At 44.5% G+C, this 27,248-nt stretch overlaps 4 protein-coding genes across 6 annotated transcripts; 2 read left to right on the top strand and 2 right to left on the bottom strand.

Moving 5' to 3' along the window:
* Position 1: 1 nt before the first annotated feature.
* On the top strand, positions 2-14,930 carry MFAP1 (microfibril associated protein 1). Its single transcript, XM_032417074.1, has 9 exons — positions 2-223; positions 6,595-6,814; positions 7,960-8,089; positions 8,360-8,547; positions 9,081-9,189; positions 9,292-9,452; positions 10,764-10,923; positions 14,037-14,126; positions 14,221-14,930. Exons 1-9 carry the CDS (start codon positions 145-147, stop codon positions 14,401-14,403), a joined length of 1,320 nt encoding a protein of 439 aa, XP_032272965.1. The 5' UTR covers positions 2-144; the 3' UTR covers positions 14,404-14,930.
* Positions 14,931-16,681: 1,751 nt separating this feature from the next.
* On the bottom strand, positions 16,682-19,210 carry HYPK (huntingtin interacting protein K). Its single transcript, XM_032417083.1, has 4 exons — positions 17,812-19,210; positions 17,409-17,464; positions 16,994-17,045; positions 16,682-16,845 (listed from the first exon to the last, which is right to left on the bottom strand). Exons 1-4 carry the CDS (start codon positions 17,971-17,973, stop codon positions 16,750-16,752), a joined length of 366 nt encoding a protein of 121 aa, XP_032272974.1. The 5' UTR covers positions 17,974-19,210; the 3' UTR covers positions 16,682-16,749.
* Positions 18,597-23,137, top strand: SERINC4 (serine incorporator 4). The gene is made up of 11 exons (XM_032417086.1): positions 18,597-18,719; positions 19,207-19,733; positions 20,194-20,273; positions 20,406-20,499; positions 20,760-20,971; positions 21,155-21,250; positions 21,353-21,479; positions 21,881-21,953; positions 22,377-22,425; positions 22,572-22,725; positions 22,907-23,137. The coding sequence occupies exons 1-11, from the start codon at positions 18,621-18,623 to the stop codon at positions 23,103-23,105; spliced, it is 1,710 nt and encodes a 569-aa protein (XP_032272977.1). The 5' UTR covers positions 18,597-18,620; the 3' UTR covers positions 23,106-23,137.
* A 941-nt stretch (positions 23,138-24,078) lies between these two features.
* SERF2 (small EDRK-rich factor 2) lies at positions 24,079-25,872 on the bottom strand. Of its 3 annotated transcripts, none has more exons than XM_032417080.1 (3): positions 25,766-25,872; positions 25,040-25,148; positions 24,079-24,550 (listed from the first exon to the last, which is right to left on the bottom strand). In XM_032417080.1, the coding sequence occupies exons 1-3, from the start codon at positions 25,770-25,772 to the stop codon at positions 24,154-24,156; spliced, it is 513 nt and encodes a 170-aa protein (XP_032272971.1). In that variant the 5' UTR covers positions 25,773-25,872; the 3' UTR covers positions 24,079-24,153. The 3 variants fall into 3 exon arrangements, with proteins under 3 accessions (XP_032272971.1, XP_032272972.1, XP_032272973.1); XM_032417081.1 differs by having other exon boundaries at positions 24,079-24,439; XM_032417082.1 differs by having other exon boundaries at positions 24,079-24,416.
* Positions 25,873-27,248: the final 1,376 nt, after the last annotated feature.

The raw sequence follows: 27,248 nt of genomic DNA, 5'->3' as shown, positions 1-27,248 counted from the left end.
CCGTAAGTGCTGTTTCTGTCTGTCGCGCAGCCGTGTCCGGTGCCTGCAGAAGAGGGTTTGTTTTTCTTTTCTGTTCGTTGACGTTTTTGCTGTTCACTCTTTGGAATCACTGAAGTTTCGGGAGTCACCGCCGCTGCCATCAACATGTCGGTCCCAAGCGCACTCATGAAACAACCGCCCATTCAGTCTACAGCTGGGGCCGTCCCGGTTCGCAATGAGAAAGGTACCGTGCTGAGCCTTTTTCCAGTCGGATCTTACCTCTTTTTTCGCCAACATACTCCACACCTACCCCAGCAGACCACCCCAACCCTCCGACCCTTAAGACCCTGCCCCCTAAGTTCTTCGACTTTTCCCATCAAACTCGCACCCGATCGCGTTGCCTGAAGGGGGGGAAACAAAACCCACTTCCATCGCATCTTGTTCCTATTGCCCGTCTCTGCCCTCGCAGCAAGCATCCCTCTTCCCTTGGTCTCCACCGATAAATTAGACTAATATACATAGTGAATGCCTGCTTTTGCAGGGCGTTGTGCGGGGTACAGTCCCTCTTTTGTTATCCATAGCGGTCTGTTTATGCTGCTTTTATAACTCTTATCATTAGTTTATGTGTCTGTCTCCCTCTACTGCATCATAAGTTCATAACGTCCTTGAGACAGGAACCGTGTCTTATTAAACTTTTTATCGCTTTTTTTTTTTAAGATTTTATTTATTTACCTGATACAGAAAGAGACAGCGAGAGAGGGAACACAAGGAGGGGAAGTGGGAGAGGGAGAAGCAGGCTTCCCGCCCAGCAGGGAGCCCCCTGCGGGGCTCTATCCCAGGACCCTGGGATCATGACCCGAGCCGAAGGCAGACGCTTAACGACTGAGCCACCCAGGCGCCCCCGTTTTATTGCTTTCATCCAACGCTGTGACTGTATTAAGTTGAATACACACTTGTGTGAGGTAGTGCCCTTAACCTTAAGGAACTCATATTGTAGTAGATGTGAGACATGCAAAAATAGGCACATTTTAAGCAGTGTGCGATTCCTGTCACATAGGTGATATAAACCAAACAATGTGGAAGGACAGACAAGGAATAATCTCTTCAGATTGAGGTAATCAAGGAAAGCTTCTTGAAGAAAGTGGCATATAAATTGATCCTTAAAGGATGAGTAGGATTCCAGTGCAGATAGAAGAAGGAACACTGCCTGTTTGAGGGGTTAGACTAAAGAGTCCCTTTATTCAGGAAAGATTTTGGAAAATAATATGAGCTCTTTTTTTTTAATATACTGTACCTATTCTTGTGCAACTTGCCTTTTTTCTTAAATTCAAGGTGGCTTTTGAGAAGTACCCTTTGATACATATAGAGCTAATTCATTTTAACTACTTATAAATTCCATTGTGTAATTAAACCACAGTTTATTCCCTACTAAGGAACAGTTAATTGTTGTGTTGTTTTTTTCTATTATAAACAGTGCTGTAGTTGTCCTTTTTTTTTAAAGTAATCTTTATGCCGAACGTGGTCTCAAACACATGACCCCGAGATCGAGTCACATGCTCCACCAACTGAGCCAGCCAGGCACCCCCTGTAGTTGTCATTCTTAAATGTCTCTTCAGTGCACTGTGTAAGAATTTCTCTAGGGTAGACTCCTAAAAGTTCATCAACCTAACTAGCTATTTCCACTTGCTCTCCACAATGGGTTGTGAGAGCATTAAGGGTTTGTATTTTCCCATATATTCATCTGCACACTTGGTTGTATCAGATTTTTAAATTTTGCCCAATCTAATTATGAAATATCTTATTTTAATTTGCATTTCCCTGATTACTAGTGAGACTAAGCATTTTCATGCATTTATCAGCTCTCTAGGTTTTCTGTTCTCTGAATTACCTGTTTTTGTCATTTACCCATTTTCTTTGTTTTTCTTCATCCCAAATCTGTCCTATCTTTTTCCTGTTTTGTTTTGTTTTTTTGGCTTGTCTTTTCACTTTAATTGTGGAGTTTTCCGTTTCATAGGCATTTTTAATTTTAGTGTTATCAGATTTATCAATTTTATCTTTTATAGCTTGTGTTGTTTTGTATACTGTGTAAGAAATCCTTGCCTATACTAAGATCATAGATATTCAGATTATAATTATTTTCTATCATCTAAGTGTTTGTATATACTAAATAGGATTAAATACACAATTGTGCAAGACACATCTAATTTAAGGAGCTTATAATCCAGTAGGAATGTAAGTGTTTAAGATGTGTTTTCCACACATGGGCCTTTAATCCATCTGGAATTTTGTGTGTGTGTGGCATCAGAGATCTAATTTTACTGTTTACCTTATGGTTAACCAGTTGTCCCTACTGTTCCATTGTTTGACTAGCCCATCCATTCTCCACTGCTTTTTTTTTTTTAAGATTTTATTTATTTATTTTTATTTTATTTAAGATTTTATTTATTCATTTGACAGGGGATGGGGCACAAGCAGGGGGAGCAGCAGGCAGAGGGAGAGGGAGAAGCAGGCTCCCCGCTGAGCAGGGCAGAGCTCCATCCCAGGACCCTGGGATCATGACCTAAGCCGAAGGCAGACACTTAACCAACCCAGACGTCTCAAGACTTTTTTTTTTTTTTTTTGAGATTTTATTTTTTTTATTTTTTTTAATATTTATTTATTTATTAGAGAGAGAGCAGAGAGCATAAGCAGGGAGGAGGGGGGAGAGGGAGAAGCAGACTCCCTGCTGAGCATCAGGGAGTCCGATGCAGGGCTCAATCCCAGGACCCCGGGATTATGACTTAAACCAAAGGCAGATGCTTAACTGACTGAGCCACCCATGTGCCCCAAGATTTTATTTATTTATTTGAGCAAGAGGGAGAGGAAAAAGCAGACTCCCTGCTGAGCAGGGAGCCTGACACTGGATCCCAGGACCCTGAGATCATGACCTGAGCTGAAGGCAGACTCTCAATCGACTGAGCCACCCAGGTGCCCTGAGACTTTATTTTTTTAGAGCAGTTTTAGATTCACATTTCCCATATACCCTTTGCCCCCGCACATGCATAGTCTCCTCCATTATCAGCATCCCCCACCAGAGTGATACATTTGTTGCAATTGATGAAACTACATTAACACATCATAATCACCCAAAGTTTACATTAAGGTTCACTCTTGGCATTGTGTATTCTATGGGTTTAGACAAATGTATAATGACATATATCCATTATTATGGTATCACACAGTATTTTCATTGCACTGAGACTCCTCTGTGCCCTGCCTATTCATCCCTCCCCCAACCCAACCCTTGGCAACCACTGATCTTTTTACTATCTCCATAGTTTTGCCTTTTCCAAAATGTCATGTATTTGGCATCATACAGTGTATAACTTTTTCATATTGGCTTCTTTCACTTAGTAATATGTATGTAAATTTTCTGTGTCTTATTATGGCTTGATAGCTCATTTCTGATTGGCGCTGAATAATACTCCATCGTCTAGACATACCATAGTTAGTTCATTCACCTAGCGGGGGACATCTTGGTTCCTTCCAAGTTTTGGCAGTTATGAACAAAGCTGAAATAAATATCAGTGTGCAAGTTTTTGTGTGGACCTTAGTTTTCAACACTGTTAGGTAAATACCAAGGAATGCAGTTGCTGGATCATATGGTAAGAGTATGATTAGTTTTATAAGAAACCACCAAACTGTCTTCCAAAGTGGCTGTGCCATTTTGCATTCCCACCAGTAACAAATGAGAGTTCTTGTTAGTCCACATTCTCGCCAGCATTTGGTGTTGTCAGAGCTCTGTAGTTTGGTTATTCTAATATATGTGCAGTGGTATCTCATTTTATTTTGCATTTCCCTGACAACATATGATTTGAAGCAAATATGCTTATTTGCCATCTGTGTATCTTCTTTGGTGAGGTGTGTTAAATTCTTCAGCCTCCCCTTGTTCTTCAGAATTGTCTTGGTTCTTTTTGGCCTCTTATTCTTCCATGTGATTTTAGAATCAGCCTGGGGACAACTATTAATGGAACTGCATTAAAATTATAGGTCGTGCATTTATTGATTAACTTGGGCACAGTTGCCATCTTCTCATACTTGAATATGATATATTTCTCCATTCATTTAGATCTTTTGTATCTTCCAATATAATTATATATTTTTCCTCTGAAAAGCCTTGTACATCATTTGTTGAATTTATTCCTTGGTATCTTGTAGATTAGTTACCATTGTAAATAGTATTTTTAAACTTTATTTTCTAATTTATGTAGCTAATGTACAGGTACACTTATTTTTTTTTAAAGATTTTATTTATTTATTTGACAGAGACACAGCCAGAGAGGGAACACAAGCAGGGGGAGTGGGAGAGGGAGAAGCAGGCTTCCCACGGAGCAGGGAGCCCGATGCGGGGCTCGATCCCAGGACCCTGGGATCATGACCCGAGCCAAAGGCAGACGCTTAAGTACTGAGCCACCCAGGAGCCCCCCCCCTTTTTTTAAACGGGTACACTTATTTTTATCCAGCATTTATTTAGTATTCTAAATAAATAGCTTGCCTGTTTGTTTTCTTGTATTTTCTACATAGATAATCATAGTCTGCAAATTATGACAGTTTCTTCTTCCTTTTTAGTCCTTTTATCTCTTTTTCTTTTCTTTTTTTTTTTTAAGATTTTATTTATTTGAGAGAGAGAAAACAAGCGAGGTGGATGGGGAAAGGGAGAAGGAGAAGCAGACTCTCTGCTGAGCAGGGAGCATGACTTGGGGCTGGATCCCAGGACCCTGAGATCATGACCTGAGCCGAAGGCAGATGCTTAACCGACTTAGTCACCCAGGCACCCCTTTCTCCTTTTTCTTATTGTCCTAATTAGAACCATAATAAAATGTTGACTAGAAGGTGTGATAGGGACAACATAAAGATGCCCACTGGTTTTTAAAGGAATGCTTCTAATATTTTATCATTAAGCATAATGATTATTGTATCTGTTGTTAAGATTATGTGACTTTAAATATATAAACTTTAGGGATGCCTGGGTGGCTCAGTCCTTAAGCATCTGCCTTCGGCTCAGGTCATGATCCCAGGGTCCTGGGATCGAGCCCCACATCGGGCTCTCTGCTCAGCGGGAAGCCTGCTTCTCCCTCTCGCGGTCTCTCTCTCTGTCAAATAAATAAATAAAATATTTAAAAAAAAAAAATATATATATATATATAAACTTTAAATAGTATATTACATTTGGGGCGCCTGGGTGGCTCAGATGGTTAAGCGTCTGCCTTCGGCTCAGGTCATGATCCCAGGGTCCTGGGATCGAGTCCCGCATTGGGCTCCCTGCTAGGCGGGGAGCCTGCTTCTCCCTCTGCCTCTGCCTCTCTCTCTCTCTCTGACTTTCATGAATAAATAAATAAAAAAACATTTTAAAAAAATAAATAAATAGTATATTACGTTTGACCCCATTAATTTTCTAAGCTTAAGCTGTTCTTGTGGTCCCAAGCTAAATCCTTTGAAGTCATGATGGCTTAGAATTTTTTTGTTAGCTTTTACATTGCTGGAATAAATTTGCTATTATATTATTTAGTACTTTTTAATGTATGTTTATGAAGAGAAATTCACGTAAAGTTTTCCTTTGAACTGTCCAGTTTGGTTATCAAAATTATATCCATCTTATAAAATGTTTTGGTCAGTTTTCACTTTATTCGCAGGAATTGTTACTATTTGTAAAAGAGATGTTATCTTGGGGCGCCTGTGTGGCTCAGTCGGTTAAGCAGTTAAGCATCTGCCTTCAGCTCAGGTCATGATCCCAGGGTCCTCACCAGGGAGCCTACTTCTCCCTCTGCCTCTGCCCCTCTCTCTCTCTCTCACTTGCTCTCTCTCTCAAATAAATAAAATCTTTAAAAAAAGAGGGGCGCCTGGGTGGCTCAGTTGGCTAAGCATCTGCCTTTGGCTCAGGTCATGATCCCAGGGTCCTGGGATGGAGCCCCACGTCGGGCTCCCTGCTCAGCGGGGAGCCTGCTTCTCCCTCTCCCTCTGCCCCCCACTTGTTCTTGCTCTCTCTAGTGCTCTCTGTCAAATAAATAAATAAAATCTTTAAAAAAAGAGAGAGACGTTATCTTGCAGGTTTGATAGCACATATGCTAAAAGAAAAGGTAGAAATAGGTAAGATTAGAATCTTGAGTTATATGGTGATATAAAGGCTGCCATGGAAAATTCCAGGTGAACTAAAAAAGGGATTGAGCAACATTTTAATTTTCTGTTCCCACTTAAGTCACCCTTATGTGCTGGACACTGTTACAAATAATTCCCTTAAGGATATAATTGAGGTGGAATAGCATGAATTTGTGATGGATGTAATCGTCTGCCTGTCTGGGGGGAATTTTTTCTATTGTTTCACTGCCTTTTTCCACTTCATTGTATTCAAGCTCACCTTCTTTATCATTAGTGTTGGTAGTCACAAGAATGTGTTCCCATGACTTGGTCTTGGCAGGAAAACACCATTAGATGAATAGATGGTTGGATAGCGGCTCTCTTCTTCTCCTGCTTGAACTCTTGCTTACCAGGAATATAGGGCTCTACCTGCAAAGGCAGAGGTTGAAAGACATTGGGAAAAAGGCTACTGAAACATAATAAGTTATCTTTATCACCCAGGTGAGATTTCGATGGAGAAAGTGAAGGTAAAACGTTATGTGTCGGGAAAGAGGCCAGACTATGCCCCTATGGAGTCCTCAGATGAGGAGGATGAAGAATTTCAGTTCATTAAGAAAGCCAAAGAACAAGAAGCAGAGCCTGAGGAACAGGAGGAGGATTCATCCAGTGACCCTCGACTGCGGCGTTTGCAGAACCGTATTAGTGAAGATGTGGAAGAGAGGTAAGGACTAGGGTTATGTTTCCCTGGACCTAAACCCCCACAGGTTAGTTAATAACAACAATAACAGCTAATATTTGCACAATACTCACTATGTGCCAGTCTCTGTTCCAAGTATTTACTAATTCTTGTAATCCACCCAATAACCTTATGAGGTATGTATTATTATCCCAGTTTACAAATGAGGAAACTGAGGCACCAAGGGATCAGGAAAATAACATGACCAAAGGTATACAACCAGCAAGTGGCAGCCAGTAAACAGCAGGTTACCTCTGGTCCAAAGACCCTAACTAACTCACTAAGGGAGAAGAAAACACAAACCATTGGTTGGTTTGTTGGGGGGTGGGGGGGGTCTTAAAATTTGAGAAATTGATTTAATTCACTCACTTATCCTAAAGGCTAATGAGGGGAAATGACACCAATGAAGTAGGAAAAAAGGCCTGATGAATGAATGGTCTCAGGTAGGAAAGGGAGCCTCCCAATGAAGGATTTCGTATGTTGTGTGTTGACTGAGACATTACCTTACAAAGTAGACCAGAGATCCCAAACTTTAACAGTTCATATTGTCCCAGGAATTTTCTCAGGGAGCCCCTAGGCCTATACAGTTCTGTTTATTAAGTAGTTAGATCCAAATAATTCAATAAATAGTCATGTCTTAACATTTAAAGCCATCTGAAAAATATAATATGCATAAAAGAAAAAACATTTTTATTTCATTCTTACATAACCATAATTACTTATTAGTGGGATTTGTGTGCCTCTTGGACACTGACTACTTCTCAAACCTTAGAATCAGACTGGCACTGTCACTCATTTCCTGTTCCATATTGATCTGCATGCAGTACTTGCTTTTTATACAGCCACCAAAAATCCAATTTCACAAAGATACAATGTCACTGTGCACCCATATGTTTATTGCAGTGCCTCATGATGCCTCAGCTTACATTTAATGTTTTAGGTCCAACTTGACTATTTGCCCTGACACTTTGAATTATTTTCTTTTGTCTGCACCTCAGTTTCCCCCTCTCAAGACTTCAGTATTAATAAAAGCAAACATAACCTCCAGGTGCTCTACAACTAAGGAAATGTGGCTGATGCTCTTTCATTTTTGTGATATTGGTGTTACACTTGAAGATGCTGTTTTTCAGATTGGCTCGACATCGGAAAATAGTGGAACCTGAAGTGGTAGGAGAAAGTGACTCAGAAGTGGAAGGAGATGCGTGGCGCATGGAACGAGAAGACAGCAGTGAAGAAGAGGAGGAAGAAATTGATGATGAGGTATAAAAAAGGAAAATGGGAAGTTCTTTCTAGGCCCAAGAAAAAGTTGGGGCCTGTTCTCCTTTGTCGAGGTCCCAAAGGCAACAAGCTTGCTGCTTTTGGCAGAACTCTGATCCAGGGTTCCCTATTTGTTGGAGATAGAATTGAAAATAAAATGATGTAAGTTGTATTTACTCATATCAGAATTTGTTAAATGTGATGAGGGGAAATAAAAAGCTTCCTTAGAGCACAGGTCATTGGGCTGACTGACTTGGACATGTGACTTGATAGGAAATAGAGCGGCGCCGTGGCATGATGCGTCAGCGAGCACAGGAGAGAAAAAATGAAGAGATGGAAGTCATGGAGGTGGAAGATGAGGGACGTTCTGGGGAAGAGTCAGAATCAGAATCTGAGTATGAAGAATACACAGACAGTGAAGATGAGATGGAGCCTCGCCTTAAACCTGTCTTCATTCGAAAGTAAGTATCTCACAAAACAGGCCTGAATCCACATAGTTACTACTTTCCTGGTCTGAGGATAGAAGCCTCTTTTCTATCTCTTGCTCTTCTGAAATGTCAGCACTGAGTGAAAGTCTTCTGCCCACTTCCCTACCTGTGCAGAATATTTGCTGAGGAATATCATGATGTTAACAGAGAGCCTGAGTTTGTTTTCACATCTCCCTTTCCAGTTAAAGAGCACATAATCTGCCCACGGACCTATAAAGCACAAAATTAAACTTGAAGAGTGAATTCCTAATCCTTTCCCAAGGACGAGAAATCCTACTACTTACAGTCCAGCAGGTTCTTGCTATTCAGGCAGTTCTCACAGATGGATGGAGTTTTAATGCTCTGAATACCTGGGGTGACTCCCAATTTTGGCTCTTTGCAAAAAAAAAAAAAAAAAAAGAGCCAGCAATTGTTGGGCTTTGTCTGATTTGGATGGGACTTGAGTTAGAGGACAAAGAGGTCCACTCTGAGGGCTTTGGGCAATTAACAGGACTTCTGTGCTGCAGGAAGGACCGAGTAACAGTTCAAGAACGTGAGGCTGAAGCATTGAAACAGAAGGAGCTGGAGCAGGAAGCAAAACGCATGGCTGAAGAGAGGCGCAAGTATACACTCAAGGTACTGGGAGTGGCTGTGAGGATTGCATGCAAGGAGGAGTGTACTTAGGTTTGTCTGAGGAAAATAAGGAAATCCAACAGGTGAATTGTTCTCCTTACCCAGATTGTAGAAGAGGAGACCAAGAAAGAGCTGGAGGAGAACAAGCGATCCCTGGCTGCACTGGATGCTCTCAATACTGATGATGAAAATGATGAGGAAGAATATGAGGCATGGAAAGTTCGGGAGCTGAAGAGAATCAAGAGGGACAGAGAAGATCGAGAAGCGTGAGTAATAAGATGGACCTAGAGTTTAATATCAGTAATGGGATGGGTTCCTAGTGGGGTAGGAGTGAGGTTCAACACCAACTATGAGTTCCATTCCAGCTTTCTTTATGGTTCCTGCAGCTGAGTGAGTTTTCCATAATTGGAATGTGGCTTATTACAATGAAATCAGGGAAAAGAAACACTTTGTCAGTGTTTCTCTGTGATAGAGTGCCAGCTGATACTCCCTGTAGTTTTCTAGTAGACACGCAGACATTATTCACTGTTATCAGTTATCTGTTCTTGCATAAAAACCCAGTTCAAAATTTGGTGACTTGAAACAACTGATTATTCCTCACAGTGTTCGAGTTCGCTAAGCAGTTCCTCTGCTGGTTTTACCTGGGCTCTCTCATGCAGTTGCATCCAGCTAGAGGATTGGCTGGGCTAGAGTGTCCAAAATGGGTTCATTCACATGTCCAGTAGTTAATGCTAGACTGCCTTACTTCTTCAGTGGGCTAGACTGGATTTCTTACGTAACAGTCTCATGGCAGTATTCCAAGAGGGCAAAAGTGGAAACTGGCAAGGTCTTTTAAGGCTCACATGTCATTTCTGCAAAGGGGCATGCATACTCTGGGGGGGAGAATTTGTGGCCTTAAAATAATCTGCCACAGTCACTATTGTTAGAGCAGAATAATTTCTGAGCTGCATCACCCATTCTTGAAAATTACTAGCAGTGAGAGGGTAATCCCAGATTACAAAGGGAAACCATCAGTAGAAAACTTTGTCCTCAGCCTGCATTTTCTAAGATTTTTATCCTGGGTTTCAAGGAGTCCATGTACCCTTTAAAATTATATACAAAATTACATATATTTGTATTTTTCTGGAGAAAGGGGATCTTTGGCCCCCCTCCCCCAAAAAGGGTTAGTCCCTGCAATCTAATTAATGATGGTAACCCTTGGTTTGAGACATGTAAATACATACACAATTACTTTAAAAATACCAATAAAATCTGAACATGGTTATGTTAAATTCTGATATTTTTTAAAGCCAAGTAGGCTTTTTAAGGAAGGGGAATTACTAATATTGCAAAATCAAGCAGTAATAGTATGTCTGAACCTTATAAAGGCTAGAATAAACTTCTGGAAGTTTGCAATAATGAAGACCACCTCACCCTTTTTATTTGTTGGGCTCCTGATCTTAATTCCTAACAGGCAGTAGCTAGAATTAAAGAAAGTGAATAATGCTTGAAAGGAGGTGAGACTGCATTGTGTTCAGATAATTTGAGTCTCTCTGAAGCTGGAATGATACTAATAAATAATTTTGTTCTCTGCACAGGCTTGAGAAGGAGAAGGCAGAAATTGAACGAATGCGAAATCTGACTGAGGAAGAGAGGCGAGCTGAGCTTCGGGCAAATGGCAAAGTCATTACCAACAAAGCTGTTAAGGGCAAATATAAGTTCTTACAGAAGTATTATCACCGGGGTGCCTTCTTCATGGTAAGTGAAAAGGGAATGAGCTGTAGAAGTAACTCAGAACTTTTGAGTTCTTTTCTCCCCCCAAGAATAAACTGTCCTAGGATGTTACTTCTACTTGCCAATGATCAGTTTTCTCATTTGCTTTTTGCCTCTGAAGATATAAACCCAATAGGAAAAAGCACTGGCAACAGGATTTTACCAGTAGCAGCAACTGTTCTCTCTTTTGGCCCCAGCTCTTGGGAGGAAATGGTGTAACAGAAGAACTAAGGAACTAAAAATAGACAGTGAACTGTATAGATAGATAAGATCATTTAAATCCCCAAAATTAATTAGATGTTACTATTCATAGCAGAGTAAGAAGTTTTGCTTATGCAAATATTTGGGAGGCAGAAATTTAATTCACTTCATTCTGAGCTGACAGAAAGTGACTAAGCCTAACTAACCAAAAAAAATGGTTTATTATCTAACCATTATGTGTAATACCATCAAAATTTTGTTCTTCATATAAAGACCAAGGTCAAAATAGCAATCTGTTAACCCTGTATAAAGTGATGAGGACTTCTTCCAAATTATTTAGATGATACCAGTGATAATTTGTTAATGGAGAGATGTCAGGAAAGGGAAGCGAAGAATTGATTGCATTTATTACTGTAATAGCATGTGGTTTGTTAAATTACTACTTGATGCTATCCAAGTTTGAATCAAAAAGTAGACTCGTTTTTTTCAAATGCTATATCAAACCCTAAAAATCCCTACTGCAGCTAGATTCCTGCCTTTCATTGTAGATACCAGTAAAATCTAAACTTCAGTGAAGGGTTCCTTATTCCCCTCCAAAATCAGTTTCAGTCTACTCAGCCGGAAATGTTTGCTTATTATATAGTGTCCTAGCTCATGCAGTTTTCTAGATTGGAGTCATTGGAGATTATGAATTATTTCTTTACTGCTTTAAGATCATTAAGTATCATTGCTTATACATTTGAGCAGCTTTAATAAGCTTCTGAGAGAAGCAGTGCATTGCTGGCTACATAAGGAAAGGTTTATGTAAAAGTCTTTTGGTGCACGTACTCAGTGAACTCTCCTCATCTGGATAAGGAGAGTGAAGATAAAATATTTTGAGATTAAATGAGGGACTCAGCCTCTAACAAGGAGAAAAGTAGATCTCACAAAAACTGTCTTACCTTTAAAGCCTTTCTGTAGCTGAAGAGAATACTCCAAAAGTGTGTTTGGTTGAAGGACTCAGCTGTTCCACAAAGCTTTCCTTAATCAAAATGGTACTGTTTTAATTCCTTCACATGTATAATTTGTATCATAACATTATAGTTTTACTAATATGTTGATTTGTAACTTCTCTATAATTTTTTTATATATAGTTTATTAAGTAAATAACCTTTTGAGCATTTACTGTGTAGAGGGCACTCCTGGTTTTTGGTTTGAGGGGGGTGGTTTAAAGATTTATTTATTTTAGAGAGAGAAAGCATGAGCAGGAGGGGCAGAGGGAGAGGGAGAAAGAACCTCAAGCAGACTCCACACTGAGTGCATAGCCCGATGTGGGGCTGTCTCACAACCCTGAGATCATGACCTGAGCCAAAACCCAGAGTCAGACACCTAACTAACTGCGACCCAGGCACCCATTTTTTGTTTTAAGTGGGCTCCATGCAGAGCCCAATGTAGGGCTTCAACTCACAACCCTGAGTGTTGCATGGTCTAGGGGCACCTGGGTGGCTTAGTCGGTTGAGTGTCCAACTCTTGATTTCAGCTCAGGTCATGATCGAGTGAGATCGAGTCCCATGTTGGGCTCTCCTCTGGATGTGGAGCCTGCTTGGGATTCTCTCTCTCCCTCTCCCTCTTCCTCTGCTCTTCCCTACTCCCTGCCTCTATCTCCCTCTCTTTAAAAAAAAAAAAAAAAAAAAAAAAAGTTGCATGGTCTACCAGCTGAGCCAACCAGGAGCCCCAAGAACACTACTGTTTGACACTGCTACAGGATATAAAATTATTGCCCTCATATGGCTTACAACCTAAAAATGGGGCTAAGGCAAACATATACTATACTATGACATAAAGACGAGTGAAAATACTGTGGGATTTCTGAAGAGGGAGATGTTTTACTTTGTAGGAGATGGAGAGGGATAACATGAAGGAGGGCACATTTAAGATGTGTAGACTTGGGCGCCTGGGTGGCTCAGTTGGTTAAGCAACTGCCTTCGGCTCAGGTCATGATCCTGGAGTCCCGGGATCGAGTCCCACATCGGACTCCCTGCTCGGCGGGGAGTCTGCTTCTCCCTCTGACCCTCCTCCCTCTCATGTTCACTGTCTCTCATTCTCTCTCTCTCAAATAAATAAATGAAATCTTAAAAAAAAAAAAAAAGATGTGTAGACTTGCTGACTCCAGTAGTAGACATTCCATGTGAAGGGACTAGGAGTGGAGGCAAAAAGCATCATCTGTAAAGGGAGTTGGCAAGGAGAGGTAGATTACAGCTATATGTTATTTGGCCTTGACTACTATAGAGGAGTTGTGCTTATTTAACAAAACAGAATCACTGGAAGTTTTTGAGCAAGGCAAAGGTATGAGGGTGTGTTTTAGAAACATTAGCCTAGTGGCACTGTGTAAGGTTGATTCTAGGGAAAAACTATAATAACCCAGGGAATTAGAATTTATAAGTGGCAACTCATTATGCACAAAGTTTACATAAATTTTGAACCTGAGTAATTGAGAAAATGTTGGTCCTATTAACAGAAGAAGTTAAATCAGGAAGAGCCTGGTTTGAAAAGGTTAGGGAAATGATTTTCACTTTAGGTATGAGTCTGAAGTCCCAACAGAATATCCAAGCTAAGCTATATAATGGGCAGTAGAAAATTCAGAATGAGATTTCAGAGGCTTCTATAGAGTTGAAGTCATATGACTGAATGAACATATTGAGTACAGAGAGAATACAGCCAACCTTCAGGAAACATCCACATTTAGGAAGAAAAAAGACAATACAAAGAGAGAAAGGAGTATCATCTCAACTAGATGTAAGCTCATGAATAGGTTCAGTACCCTCATTCTTTGTATCCCTTGTCGTAGAGGTTAATAAATTAGTGGTTTGAATATATAGGCAATAAAAACCACAAGATTGATAATACTTTTTTTACAGGATGAGGATGAAGAAGTATACAAGAGAGATTTCAGTGCACCTACCCTGGAGGATCATTTCAACAAAACCATTCTTCCCAAAGTCATGCAGGTATGGGGTACCTTAAGAACATGAGAGAGAAAAGTTATGTATTGAGGACTTGATGTTTGGTGGTATAACTCATAATCTACCCTTCCTTGATCAGGTCAAGAACTTCGGGCGCTCTGGTCGCACCAAGTACACCCACCTTGTGGATCAGGACACCACCTCTTTTGACTCAGCATGGGGCCAAGAGAGTGCCCAGAACACAAAGTTCTTTAAACAAAAGGCAGCTGGGGTACGAGATGTATTTGAACGGCCATCTGCCAAGAAGCGGAAAACTACTTAAGAGTTCAACTACTTCCAGCTGGTGAGACACAAGGGACTGTCTCAGCATCTGGTCCTTGATTTGCTTTTACCATTATTTACATGGCCCCTGTATCCAGCCTATTGGACCTACTGCCATACTTGTGACACTGGGCAATCCAGTCTTGAAGGTGCTTTGTGAGGTTTGGACTCATGCTGAGAAACCCACAGAAAAGCACTATCCAGGTAGGATCAGAGGCTCCCCACTTAAAACCATTTCTGCGAAATCTTATGTTTCATCACTGGTCTGCTTCCCAGATTCACTTGGGACTATTCCAGGTTTCTTTTTCCAGCCTCTTAGCTTGGGTTAGAAACAAGGGCATGTAAGTGGACAATGCTACCTTACAGTAAATCTCAGCTCACAGATACCTGTTTTGCATTTTTGGTTGGAGTCAGTTTTTCTATGTGAACATATTTTTTGATCCATTTATGTGTGTGTCAAGAAATAAAAGAATCATACACCAAGGGCGCCTGGGTGGCTCAATCAGTTAAGCGTCCGACTCTTGGTTTCAGCTCAGGTCGTGATCTCGTGGTCATGGGATCAAGCCCCACATTGAGCTCCGTGCTCAGCTCAGAGTCAGCTTCAGATTCTCTCTCCCTCTGTGCCTGCGCCCTGCTCTCTCTCATAAATAATCTTTTAAAAAAAGAATCCTACACCAAGAGGTTTCTTTTGATACTGGAAATAAAATGGGCAGGCTGACAAGAATCTTCCTATGAAATGAAAGACCACAGAGAATTGTTGGGCAAAGAGTGTTTCACATTCTGATCATCACCTTTGATCTCAGAAATTAAGATGCTGGACAGGCTATATTCTAAGTGGCACCCAGATTTATTCCATGAGCAGATATATGTATGGTTTTCTTTGCTCTCTAAAATATAGCTGTATTTAGAACAAAAGTTGACTTATGAAATAGGGAAGCCAAGTACTTACCAGTACCCTCCACACTCAGCTTGTATATATATATATCAAGGAGGATACAGTGTTTTCCAAGTTGCAATGTAATGACATCAAGCTAGAGTTAAATTCAGTGGTTTTCCACTTAATATTTATTACATAACCACCATGCACATGGCAGAGCACTAGGAGTCCTAGGGGTTATAAGGAATGACATTTAATCAGTGGGAAGGATATTTCTCAATTACAAAAAAAAATGAGAGGGTCAAGGTCTTTTCATCATCTTTTAAATGCCCCACTGGAAGAAGCATTCACAAATCTTTCATGTCCTAAAATAAGACTATGAATACAAATTACTAGGAGGTAATAACACATTAATCTGAGTATAAGTCACTTATGTGTGTGCCAGATGGATACAATCTAAGATTTTCCTAGAGCCAAAATGAGAGTAAGATATTGAAATTCTTTTAAGAATATGTTTATAGCTGCTATTTGAGTGTCCACTCTGAGGCAGGCAGTAGTCCAACCTTTTCACATTCACCAACTCTTTAAGTTCTTAAAACAACCTATCAGGTATGTATCATTTTATAGTTGGGGAAACAGAAGCTCAGCAAGGATGACTTGGCCAAAGGTTGATCAACTTTTAAAGTAAAACTGTCTTCTCTCCAGGATGGGAAATGGAATGTAAGGCACAGTGTTGTGGCGGTTCAGAATTCAATTAAATCAACTTCATAAATCAAAGTCTTTCATAGATTAATTCTGCAAAAGACCTAACCTTTGATATCTTTTATTGTATTTACCATGTTTCCAATTCAGTACCTAAATTCTAACTCTAAGGGGCTTATGAATAAGGTGCCTGGGTCGCTCAGTCGGTTAAGCACCCAGCTCTTGATTTTGGCTCAGGTCATGATCTCAGGATCATGAGATCGAGCCCCGTGTCAGGATCCATGCTGGGTGTGGAGCCTGCTTGGGATTCTCTCTCTCCCTCTGCCCCCCAACACCCACCCCCACCATGCGCTCTCTTAAAAAAAACATTTAAAAAAAGTGGCTTATGAACAAGATTGGTGGTATATAAACCACCCTAGAGACCCATGCCATGGGCTTCAGCAACTTTGCTGAAATTCCAAATGTACCCTGAATACCACTGAAAGCTAGTCAGATGAATGAGCCTGGCCTGCCACCTAGCATCTGCAATGTGAACATGAGGTCATGAGGTACCATTCTGCACTGATCCTTCACATGATTTCATTAAGGCCGGGGGCGGGGGGAGTTGCTTAAATTCAGTTATACTCCAACATGTAAATTTCCCACAATAAAATACAGTATAATATACATAACACTCGATCCAAGATGATAGAACTGCAAAAAAAAAAAAAAAGGCTACATCTTTATTGAAATAAAATAATCCAGTGAGTGGGTCTGAGAAAGCACAAATCAGTTGGTTAGGGCAATAAGAGCCTCTACCACGTTGCCCATGTGTTCCCTCAAGCTCCGTTCTGCTGCTGCTCTTGAGATCTCCATCTCTGTCATCTGCAGGAAAAGGATCGATGATGTTACCTAAGTCTCTTCTGGGGCATTAAAATGCCACCAAGACTTGTTGACTCTACTTGTTTCAGTAAACAACCCCAATTAAGCAATGTAACCTCTGCCCATACACTAGTTAGGCATTACTACTCACTATCAGCTCCAGATCTTCCTTCTTAATGGTGACTTTGGCCAGTTCCTTCTCCCTGCAAATATTCATGTACATTAGTCCTCATTCTCTACCTCCACCATTAACTCTCAGAAAGATCATTCCCAGCTCTGCCTTACAAATAAATGACTCCTGACAAACACTATTGAGTGAAAATACAAAATGACTCTCACCCCCTCACCTAACATCCCCATCCCCTCCCCTCGAGTCTTTACAGCAGGCAGCAGGTGCTGTCAGGCCTTTCCTTCCACCAACAACAAAGTAGGGTTGTAAACCTTATATATGCAGAAATCGGTGACAGAGTTGAAGAACGGTACAAGGTACAAAGGCTTAACGATGGCTTTTATTTTCGTAAGGGGAAGAGAGGAACTGGTAGGGCTGGCTGTGCGTACAGACTTACCGCTCCTGTTTGGCTTTCTGCTCCCGGGACCGTCTGTCTCCAATCACGGACATGGCCTATGAGGAAAATAGATCTCCTTACCGCTCTGCCACCCATAATTCCCAATAATCTAAAAAGCCAGTAAGAAGTGGGTCGGCGGGGGGGAGGGGGGGAACAGCCTATTCATGATGAGTGTATCAGGAACCAAGGCCTAAGTTTAACTTAATTCTGTGCACCTGAGGGCCACTTTAAATACAATCTCTATAAAGCTCCCTTTCGCAAGCGGCGGGCTCCAGTGACGGTTTCCCTCTTGCCTCCTCCCGCCAACGGGAAGGGGAGCCCGTCCTGGAGCGCGGATTCCAGTTACAACCTGAGAGGCCCCTCCGCTCTCGGCCCGCCCAGACACGCTCACGGCCAACCTCACCGTCTCCAGATTGGAACTCTGGATCTCCTTCTCCTCTGCGTAGTCGGTGACTCTCTCCAGGTCCGCCGCACCGCTGTCATGCTTCCGTGGCTTCTCGGGAGGCCGCTCCGGGCCGCTGGTCTCAGTCTCCAACTCCAGCTCCACGTCCCCCTCGGTAGCCATATCGATCCCACCGTGCCGCTGCACAGGCCCCGCCCCACCTCATGAAGACTTCCGGTAACTGCCCCGAAACTTCCGCCCGGAGAGGATGAGGCGGGGCTGGCCTCGGGCCACACCTTCACTAATGTCCTGGGTTCTAGAAACTTCAGCCAGGAAAGTCGGTCGCCTCTCAGACTTCCTTTGGGGGGTTCTAGTGTTGCTTTATGCAAGGCCCTCTCCCACACCTAGCCGGTCACCACTCCAGACCTTCCCAACCGACATCCTTACCTTCTGTTCACCTAGATTCTACACACTCCATCCCATCCCGCCTCCCCCAGCCATTCTGTTCAACCAGGATGGATGACGTCTAATCCTAAACCAATTAAGAATGCTAATCCACTAGAGGCCAGATTTGCAAACTGCTCTCTAATCTGGGGAGAACAGCCTGTGTGGCCCAAAGGCCCTGGAGAGAAAGTAGATTTAGAGAGAGATATTTGCATTTACCACATCCTGGAGGTCGGTGTTCTTTTCCTGATGTTCCTCCCCATTCTGCCTTAGACTGGGTGACCACCCCAGCACTGTGGCAGCCCATGGCTTGAGGACAAAAGAAAGAGGCTACTTTCTCCTCTACCTTCCATCTGGTGGACCTGGGCCTAATCCCTGGGACAAGGATGGTGGGTGCAAAGGCTGTCACAGGCCCCAGCACTTCCGTCCGCCTGGCACAACGCACTGAAGTCAGCAGTGTCATGATGAATCCTCCCTTCTACCAGGTGAGAGCATAGTTGGGCAGAGGGGCTTGAAAGGTCCCCAGAGCAAGAACTATCTGAAAAAAATGGAAGGGAATGGTAGCTGAAGCTGGGGAGGAAAACCCACAGGAGCCAATAAAAATGACAGGACTTCCTTTCTCCTCTGAGGCCTTTCCGTTTCTTTGCCCCTGAGACTACTGATCATGAAACCTCTCCTCCCACTTCCCAGTACCAGATCTGTAGGTCTACAGAAAGGTGAGAGGCCAGGTGTGACTTAGGCTTTTAGGAAGGTCTGCTCAAGCCTGCATCAGCTCTTATGATGAAAGCTCTACTTGATGTCAGTGGAAGGCAATCCTAAATAGCTTGGAACCAGATTCTGAGAATTCCTGAGTAAAAGGAGAGAAGAAAAGGGAAAGGGAAATTTTGGAATTCAGCCTCATGGGTTAATCTAATGCATACATTAATGTAAGCTTTTCCTCAGCAAATCTCTATCTTGCTGCTCTACCCCCAGGTGTCCTGCTGTGGGCCTATTCCCTGTACCTGCTGCTGCCATTCTAGATGGCCCCTTGTCACAGAGTCTACTTGTAGCCGTCTGGTCTACATCCTCCTCCATGTGGGGTCCTCAGCAGTCTGCTGCCTCCTGCTGTCAAGGACAGTAGTGGAAAGGGTCTGGGGGAAGGCACATGGGGTAAGTGGGAGGGTTCAGGTTCCAACAGGAGAAAGGGAAAAAGAAGAAACCTTCAGACAAAAGATTCAGATTGGGGATAAGGGACAAGTGAATGGATATACCCTGAGAAGCAAGTACCTCTCTATACATGATGATTTGCCCTGCCATTTCTCACATGCACTCTCCCTCCAGATCCAGATGCCCTCAGGATTGTGTGCCCATCTGTTTGGCCACCCTCACTGCCCAGTGCTCAGTGGCTCTGGAGCTGTGTACCGAGTATGTGCAGGAACTGCCACCTTCCACCTGCTGCAGGCTGTGCTGCTAGTCCAGCTCCACTCCCCCACTAGCCTACGTGCACAGCTCCATAATAGGTTTGTGTATATACATTTTGGGTGGGGTGAGGATGGGGAGGGAAGTAGACATAAGCTTAGTAAAGGAAATTCAAAGATGAAGTAACTGTATAAAAAGTCCAAAACCAGTTTTAAGTTCCTGCTTCCGCCATACTTACTGTGTGACCATGAGCCACATACTTACCCTCTTTGAACTTCTAGTTTCTAAAATGGAGATAACAGTGGGGTTATTATATGCAACCCTTTGTCAACTGTGAAACATTGTCCAGATGTTATTATTTAGGTATCTGAGAGTTAGAATTTGGAATAGGCTGTGATGGACCTGTTTCCAGGCCCTCTCACGTGGGACTGGTTCCTTTCCTATACTTAGTTGTTTCTTCTCTCCCCTTTCCTATAGTTTTGCTTTCTCCTTTGCCTTCCTCCATAGGCACTGTTGACTCTCCTTTGCCTTTTCTTGAGTCTTTTTTTGTCTCCTAACCAGCTTCTGGCTCCTCAAACTGCTGTTCCTGCTAGGTCTCTGTGCTGTTGCCTTCTGCATCCCTGATGAGCATCTCTTCCCAGGTACCTTCCATCTCATATCCTAATCAGCAGGAGTAAGCTAATAGATTTTCTAAGAAAAAGAGAGGGTAGGAAGAAAACCAGGAGTAATGACATGGTCAGCTACATTTTCCCACTGGTGCCCCCCATTTGCAGCCTGGCATTACATTGGCATCTGTGGAGGCTTCACATTCATCCTGCTGCAGTTGGTGCTTATCACAGCCTTTGCCCATTCCTGGAACAAAAACTGGTAAGGAGCACCTAACCCTAAAGGCTCTTCCTGGGAAGGTTGTCTGACCTGGAAAGGTTGTCCAACCCAGTGTGGTTGGACAAAGGGCATGACAGGTCAGTGGTCCCTTAACTTCCTACTGAGCAGTACCAAAAAGCTCAGAAACATGACGACTCTGTGGGCTAGGTGGGATGGGTAGTCACACCACTGTTCTGGGAGACGGGGAATAGTAATAGGTAAGGAGTTGGAGCCCCAAGCCACTGCCCACCTCCCACCCTTAGGCAGACCGGTGCAGCCCAAGACTGCCGCTGGTTCCTAGCTGTACTGCTGGCCACCCTGGGATTCTACAGCATGGCAGGTGTGGCAGCTGTGCTCCTGTTCCGCCACTACACACACCCAGCTGGCTGCCTGCTCAACAAGATGCTGCTTAGTCTACACCTTTGTTTCTGTGGCCTCCTCTCCTTCCTCTCCGTCGCTCCCTGCATCCGTCTCAGTGGGTACATGCCTTGCAACATTCCAAATCTGGTAGGCCTTTAGTAATAGAAAAATTCATTAGCTTCCCTAATCTTAGTCAACAGTCTGCTTCCTCCAAAGGGTGGGGAGAAGCGTAGATAGGAGTATGAGTGGAAGAAATTACCACCCTGTAGACAAAAGCAATGATCTCCATTCTCCCCAGAGCAACCCCGTTCTGGCCTTCTACAAGCCTCCATCATCAGCTGCTATATCATGTACCTGACTTTCTCTGCAGTGTCCAGCCGTCCTCCAGAGAGTGGTAAGGACTGGACCTAGATTCCCCATGCTAAAACCTTTTTTTGTTCCTGACAAATACTTAGCTCTTTGTTCTTACCACCTTTCTTCTGTTGCCCCTTCTCAGTAATCCTTCAAGGACAAAATCACACTTTGTGCTTGCCTGGCCTGAGTAAAATGGAATCGCAAACACCAGATACTTCTCTGGCAGTGCTAAGTGCTGGCATCATGTATATTTGTGTCCTTTTTGCTTGGTGCGTAAAGGTATCAAGGGGAGAGGTGTGAGAGAAGGGAGGATACCCAGGACAGAGAAGGATGGTCAGGAGACTGTCTGGGACCATGGTTTATTTGAACTTTAGAGCAAGACAAGAGTGAGGAAAGTTCCCCATAAACAAACAATTTCTAAGAATAGCACTTGTCAGATGATCTGTATTAGATGAAGGGGGCAGGGAGAATGACTTGAGAATTAAAAATATGTACAAAGGTTTTAGGGCCCTCACATGACGAGATTTATAAATATTTGGGGGAAACAGGCTCTGGGAATATAATACCCTCCTGAGGACTACCAATATGGACCAGCTAGCAGTACATGTTCTCAGGCAACCCCTCCTGCTATTTGACTGAACGCGCTTGAGAACTATCTCTTCTTTCTCAGCAATGAGGCTTCCTACCTGGCTGAGGTATTTGGACCCCTATGGATTGTCAAGGTTTACAGCTATGAGTTCCAGGTGAGGATGGAGAGCTCAATATCCCCAATGCCCTTCCCCCCTCACACACAAAGACACACACACATCCTACCAACCTCTACCCAGAATGCTCAGATTCTAGCTGCTATTACCTTTTATTAAGTACCCACAATGTGCTAAGCACTGTGCTAGATACTTTACATTCATAATCTCATTTAATTTAATCCTCACAACAACCCTGTGAGGTAGGTATTTGCTCCATTTTACAAATGGAGAAATTGAGGCACAAAAAGTTAAACATCTTACCAAAGTTTTCATAGCGTTATATGCTGGAGCTAGAATTTGAACCCAGATGTGCCTCCACTTTTTACACCAGACTAATCTTTTCAAAGGGGAGTTTCCTCTATTTATACCCTCACATTCTTTAAAAAATCATTCCAAAACATGCTGCCTTTTGTTTTACAGAAGCCTTCACTCTGTTTCTGCTGCCCTGAAACAGTGAAACCAAAGGAAGGTAAGTGTCATTAAGAATGTCCCTAAAAAAGTGTAGATTTCTACAGAGTGCCGAAGAGCCCTGGAGCGCCTTCACAAAAGAAACTGGGGGAGGAGGGAAGAAGTTTCAGCCACACTGCTCCCAGCAGTCCTTCCCTCTCTCTCCAGGGCAGAGGGGTGGGGCTGCCAGGCCAGCTGACCAAGAGACCCCTCCAGCTCCTCCCGTGCAAGCCCAGCATCTCTCCTACAGCTATTCTGCCTTCCATTTTGTCTTCTTCCTTGCATCACTCTATGTCATGGTTACCCTTACCAACTGGTTCAGGTAGGATGGAAGTGGGCCTGGGATATACTGAAAACCTATTTGAGGGAGAGCAATTTAAGGCCATTCCTAAGGGTTCTCAGGAGACACACATAGGTCCACCATCATCTTTGGTGGGGAGGTAGGAACAGGTCTGAAAGCTAAGGTCCTATGTATTCTCTAACCAGAGACTTTGGTTCCGCAGCTATGAAGGAGCAGAACTGGAAAAGACCTTCATCAAGGGTAGCTGGGCTACCTTCTGGGTCAAGGTTGCCTCGTGCTGGGCCTGTGTACTCCTCTATCTTGGGCTTCTACTGGTACCACTCTGTTGGTCCCCCACCCAGGACTCCCAGCCACCTCCTACTTTCAGGCGACACTGCCATCGCATAAATACTGCAAGATAATAAATATTCAGTCTAGGTACTGTTAACTGGGGTTCCCTTGAGGTCATACTCCCAGTCTTGACTCAGGAACTGCCCAGCCGATACCTCAAGAACAAAATGGGCAGTTATCTCCCTTTAGACTGAAGTCAGTACTATGTCTGAATAGGAGAAAGTGGCCATACATACTCTAACACCATGGGCAGAGTGTCTGACTCACTAGAGCTACTGTTACATCTTTACCTCAGCTCAAGAACCTAACTCCCAAGTCAGCCTCTCAGGAACCACTGCTGATCCCTGCATACAGTGCGGCACCAGCCCTTTCCTGGCTCTCACGGTGGAGATGGGGGCAGGGAAAGACCAACAGGGACTGAAGACTTACTTGGCTCTGCCCTTGGAGATAAAAAGGAAAATAAGCAGTTCAGCCCTGGGCACAGGGAGATAAGCAGCCCAAAACAAACCAGGACACAGAAAGAAAGAATATAGAGACCACCCTAGGTTTTAATCCTGATCTTGAGGTCAAAGGAAGTGGGAAGACAAAAACCACCCTCATTCCATGAAGAATGACAGAACAGAAGAGAATGTGAACACTAGAGAGCAGCTGACCATGGGAAGTCAGTGAGCAGCAGAATTTGGGGGCCAACTTCCAAGCAGGCGAGCAAAATGCGGAAGAATGAGAAAGAGGGGGCATAAACTTAGGTCTTGAAGCCTTCCTTCTTAGACCCTCAACTCCATCCTTGGGATGGTGTTCAAGGTCTGGGTGGGGGACAAAAATCACAGAAAAGAAGTTCCTATGGTTCTTAGAGGATTCCTCTACCACATACCTGGAGTACTTGTCTGTTTGTTGTAGTAAAATAAAGAATTTCTCTGTGATGTTTCACTTAGTCTACATATCTACAACCTTTTAAAATCTAAATTTCTCTCCCCTTTTGGTGGGAAAGGGCAGCCATTCCTCCATCCCCATCCCCCCAAATCCCCAGTCAAACCAGGCGCTCAAGAAATTACAAAGCTACTTTTAATACTTTGGGGTGAGCCCCACAGGAATAAAAAACACTGGGAAGGGGTAACCCCCTCACCCCCAGGCGTGGCCCAGGGGAAGAGAGGCTACCTGAGGGGAAGGAAGCACAAAAGGGACCCGCTGCAGACTCAGGGCAAAGGGAATGCCATCGGTGCTGGGACCTGTGAGCACTACAGGAGAAAACGCGAGCGTGGTGGGACTGGCTCCAGGCACACAGGCGAAGGGCAAGAGGGTTGGACACGAAGCCACAAAGCTACTTGGGTTCCTCCTTCTTCTCGTTTGCCTTTTTCTGCTTCTGCTGCATGATCTCCGAGTCCCTGGGGGTAGAGATGATGGGGCACTGGGAGGTACCAGAGGGCAAAAAGGACAAGATGCAGGGGGATGAAGGGCACAAAGGATAAGATGGAAGTGGATGGGACAAAATTCAGCGTGTGCCTGCCGTATTCCCACCCTAGGAGAACAAGAGGAAGAGAGCTGAGGCTTAAAAGGCAGTCAGTCTCTATCTGGCTGTTGCCTAAGGGGTCAGAAGTCTGGCCACACAGGCCCAAGGCTATTCTTTGCTGAGTACCACACCCAGCAACACCAGTGAGAAGGTTGGGAGAAGGGAGGAGAAACTGAACACCAAAGAGGGCCGTAAGTACCCTGCTGTCATAACCACTACTGCATTTGAAATGTGAAGCTCCCTGCCCTTGCCCTTAAGGTCAGACTCGGGGCACTCAGAAATCAACCGAGGGCAGGCACCCGCCCCAGTCCCTTCCTGTCAGGCTGTGAGCTAACAATTTGGAGGGTGGGGAGGAAATAAAACCCTAGAGGAAGCAACGCACTCTGCCCCTCACTAGTCCAGATGTAAACCCTGAGGTGGCTCTCTTTCCTGGTACAACCCTCGGTCTAGCCCAGGTCTCACCCCTCCCCTCCCTTCCCCTCCCCTCCCTGGGGCTACCTCTGCTTGCGGGCGGCAGCAGAAAGCCCGTCATCTCGGCGCTTTCCCTTAACCGAGTCGCTCTGCTTTTTCATATTCTTCTGGCGGGCGAGCTCGCGCTGGTTACCGCCTAAAGAAAGAAGGTAGAAGGTGAGACGCGGGGGGCCTTTATGGCCACACACCGGCGACCCTCCTCCCTCACCCGACACCAGCAGGGTCCAACGCTCATTCCCCGGTCCCGACACCGGCCCATTTCGGGGCCTAGGCTGCTGAGTGGGGCGGGGGTAATGGGGGGGCATTGGTGGCAAGGTGCCACGGGGCAGGTCAAACCGGGAGGTGGAAGGAGGACGGTTCCGAGGAGTCCGCTAAAGGCGTGTTTCGAGTTTCGGGGCGGCACGGGGGTCCAGACTGGTGGTGGTGTGTGCACAGTTTGGGTCTCTGTGGGGGATGGGCTGCGATCCGGAGTAGGGGGCTCGGTCCTATCACAAGGGTGCGGGGCTTCTCGCCACGCCGCGGAAGGTCGCGGAGGGCCTTTGCTTGATTGGGGCGGGAGAAGGGGGAGGGCGTTCTCAAGAAGTGGCGGTGGGCAAAAGGCCGATTTCCGGCGCCGAGTGTGAGCGTCTCAAAGAGCGCTTCCAGAGGAAGGCGTAGCTGGGGAAGCCAAGAGGAGGTAAATGCCAAGATTCGGCAGTAGTGTTTAGGGCCGACGGGGAGAAAGGGGTAAGAAGAGAGGGTCTCGGTGCTCACGGGTCATGGCGACGGCAGCGGCTCCGGCCTGCCTCCGTTGCGTCCCCTCGTTCTGTCCGACGTTGCAGGCCCCGCCCCCTTCTCCAAGCGTAACGAAGTCGTCCTTGCCTCCCCGCCCCTTTGAGCCCGGGATCAGTCTCTCATTGGGCAGAAGGAAACACGTGGGGCTGCGGGCCACGCTCCAGCACGGGCGGATATGGGGCGAAGGTTCGCAGGCCAAGTGCGCTGCGTGGGGCGGGGCTTCCTGAGCAAGGCGTTGGGTCGGGCGGGGAGAAAGTAGGCCGGGTCACGTGGGCAGGGTGGGGGTGGAGGGGTGCGGCTGGCGATGTGGCGTTCCCGCGGGCTCGAGCACGTGACTTGGCGGAGTGACCTCATGCGGGAACCGTTTGGGACACCGACAAACGCGCCCAAGGGGAACGGTAGGGGACGGAGGGCGGGGTTTTGTGAGGCCGAAATGGTTTAGTCTTTTCTGTATTATCGGGACTCTGGGACTTCCGTATTATCAGTACTTGGCCCTGTTCTTGGGATTTATCCCCCACTAACCACCTATTTAGACACGAGTTGTTCACCTATAACGTAAAGTCAGGTGCAAACGTAACTTTCAGAAACCCCCTTCCAACCACATTGTACCCTCACCGCAAACAGCTCCCATAGAAACTAGCAGCCACATCCCGTGTGTCCTAAAACTTTGGTCCGAAAACGAACTTGGTCGTAAAACGAACTTGGTCCTGTTCGTTTCCCACGGAAGTATTAAATGGGAAGATGTAATAGCTTGGAAGTTTTGGAGGACCCCAAAATCACAGACTATGGAGTTGGATCAGGGACTAAGAGACTGGGAAATACACATACCATGTACATTTCTCCCTCTGGACTTTTCCCCACTATACTGCCTGCATCAGCCACATCTCTAAGATGTGTTTGTTAAGAGACAGTTAAATAGAGCAGGAAACGTAGGCACTAAACTCATTCTCCTTCCCAGCTCCACTGTCTACAAGACTCCCCACCAGTCCTGAGGAATTCATTGGATAAAGGAGAAATGCTTAGGAAATATCACAGGAAAGGACTGTTTGTAAATTTTATTATATGTTTCTCCCCAGTTGGTGCTCATAGCGGAACCGAGTTGAGGCTGGAACTTCAGACTAGCTTCACCCTCAACATAGACCTGAAGGCAATAAACCTCAGTGCCATCCTCACAATTTTTGCCATACCAAAGTATCACTTGAACTACTATTACTTAAAATGTACCAAACTTAAATAAAAGTTACAAATCAAACTTCATATAATCCTTCAGTAAATTTAAAATCAGTATCACCTGACTACAAACAGAAAGTAACTTTAAAAGTCAATACAATGGGGGCGCCTGCGTGGCTCAGTCGTTAAGCGTCTGCCTTCCGCTCAGGTCATGATCCCAGGGTCCTGGGATCGAGCCCCGCATCGGGCTCCCTGCTCTGTGGGAAGCCTGCTTCTCCCTCTCCCACTCCCC

This window comes from Phoca vitulina, unplaced genomic scaffold (genome assembly GCF_004348235.1).
Source record: "Phoca vitulina isolate PV1807 unplaced genomic scaffold, GSC_HSeal_1.0 scaffold20, whole genome shotgun sequence".
Classification (NCBI taxonomy): Eukaryota; Metazoa; Chordata; class Mammalia; order Carnivora; family Phocidae; genus Phoca; species Phoca vitulina.
The sequence above is the reverse complement of the archived record's forward strand: the minus strand, read 5'-3'. Positions and strand labels throughout refer to the sequence as shown.

What these genes read in the sequence shown, in the direction of transcription:
- MFAP1 (XM_032417074.1), top strand. Translation starts at nt 145, where the DNA reads ATGTCGGTCCCAAGCGCACTCATGAAACAACCGCCCATTCAGTCTACA. An exon ending in GACAGAGAAGATCGAGAAGC is followed by an intron (nt 9,453 to 10,763) that starts GTGAGTAATAAG and finishes TTCTCTGCACAG; the next exon opens with GCTTGAGAAGGAGAAGGCAG. An exon ending in TTCTTCCCAAAGTCATGCAG is followed by an intron (nt 14,127 to 14,220) that starts GTATGGGGTACC and finishes TTCCTTGATCAG; the next exon opens with GTCAAGAACTTCGGGCGCTC.
- HYPK (XM_032417083.1), bottom strand. Translation starts at nt 17,973, where the DNA reads ATGGCTACCGAGGGGGACGTGGAGCTGGAGTTGGAGACTGAGACCAGC. An exon ending in AGAGTTCCAATCTGGAGACG is followed by an intron (nt 17,465 to 17,811) that starts GTGAGGTTGGCC and finishes TTTTCCTCATAG; the next exon opens with GCCATGTCCGTGATTGGAGA. An exon ending in CAGAAAGCCAAACAGGAGCG is followed by an intron (nt 17,046 to 17,408) that starts GTAAGTCTGTAC and finishes GAATATTTGCAG; the next exon opens with GGAGAAGGAACTGGCCAAAG.
- SERINC4 (XM_032417086.1), top strand. Translation starts at nt 18,621, where the DNA reads ATGGTGGGTGCAAAGGCTGTCACAGGCCCCAGCACTTCCGTCCGCCTG. An exon ending in CGTGCACAGCTCCATAATAG is followed by an intron (nt 19,734 to 20,193) that starts GTTTGTGTATAT and finishes TCTCCTAACCAG; the next exon opens with CTTCTGGCTCCTCAAACTGC. An exon ending in AACAGTGAAACCAAAGGAAG is followed by an intron (nt 22,426 to 22,571) that starts GTAAGTGTCATT and finishes CTCTCTCTCCAG; the next exon opens with GGCAGAGGGGTGGGGCTGCC.
- SERF2 (XM_032417080.1), bottom strand. An exon ending in GCTGCCGCCCGCAAGCAGAG is followed by an intron (nt 24,551 to 25,039) that starts GTAGCCCCAGGG and finishes TTGTTCTCCTAG; the next exon opens with GGTGGGAATACGGCAGGCAC.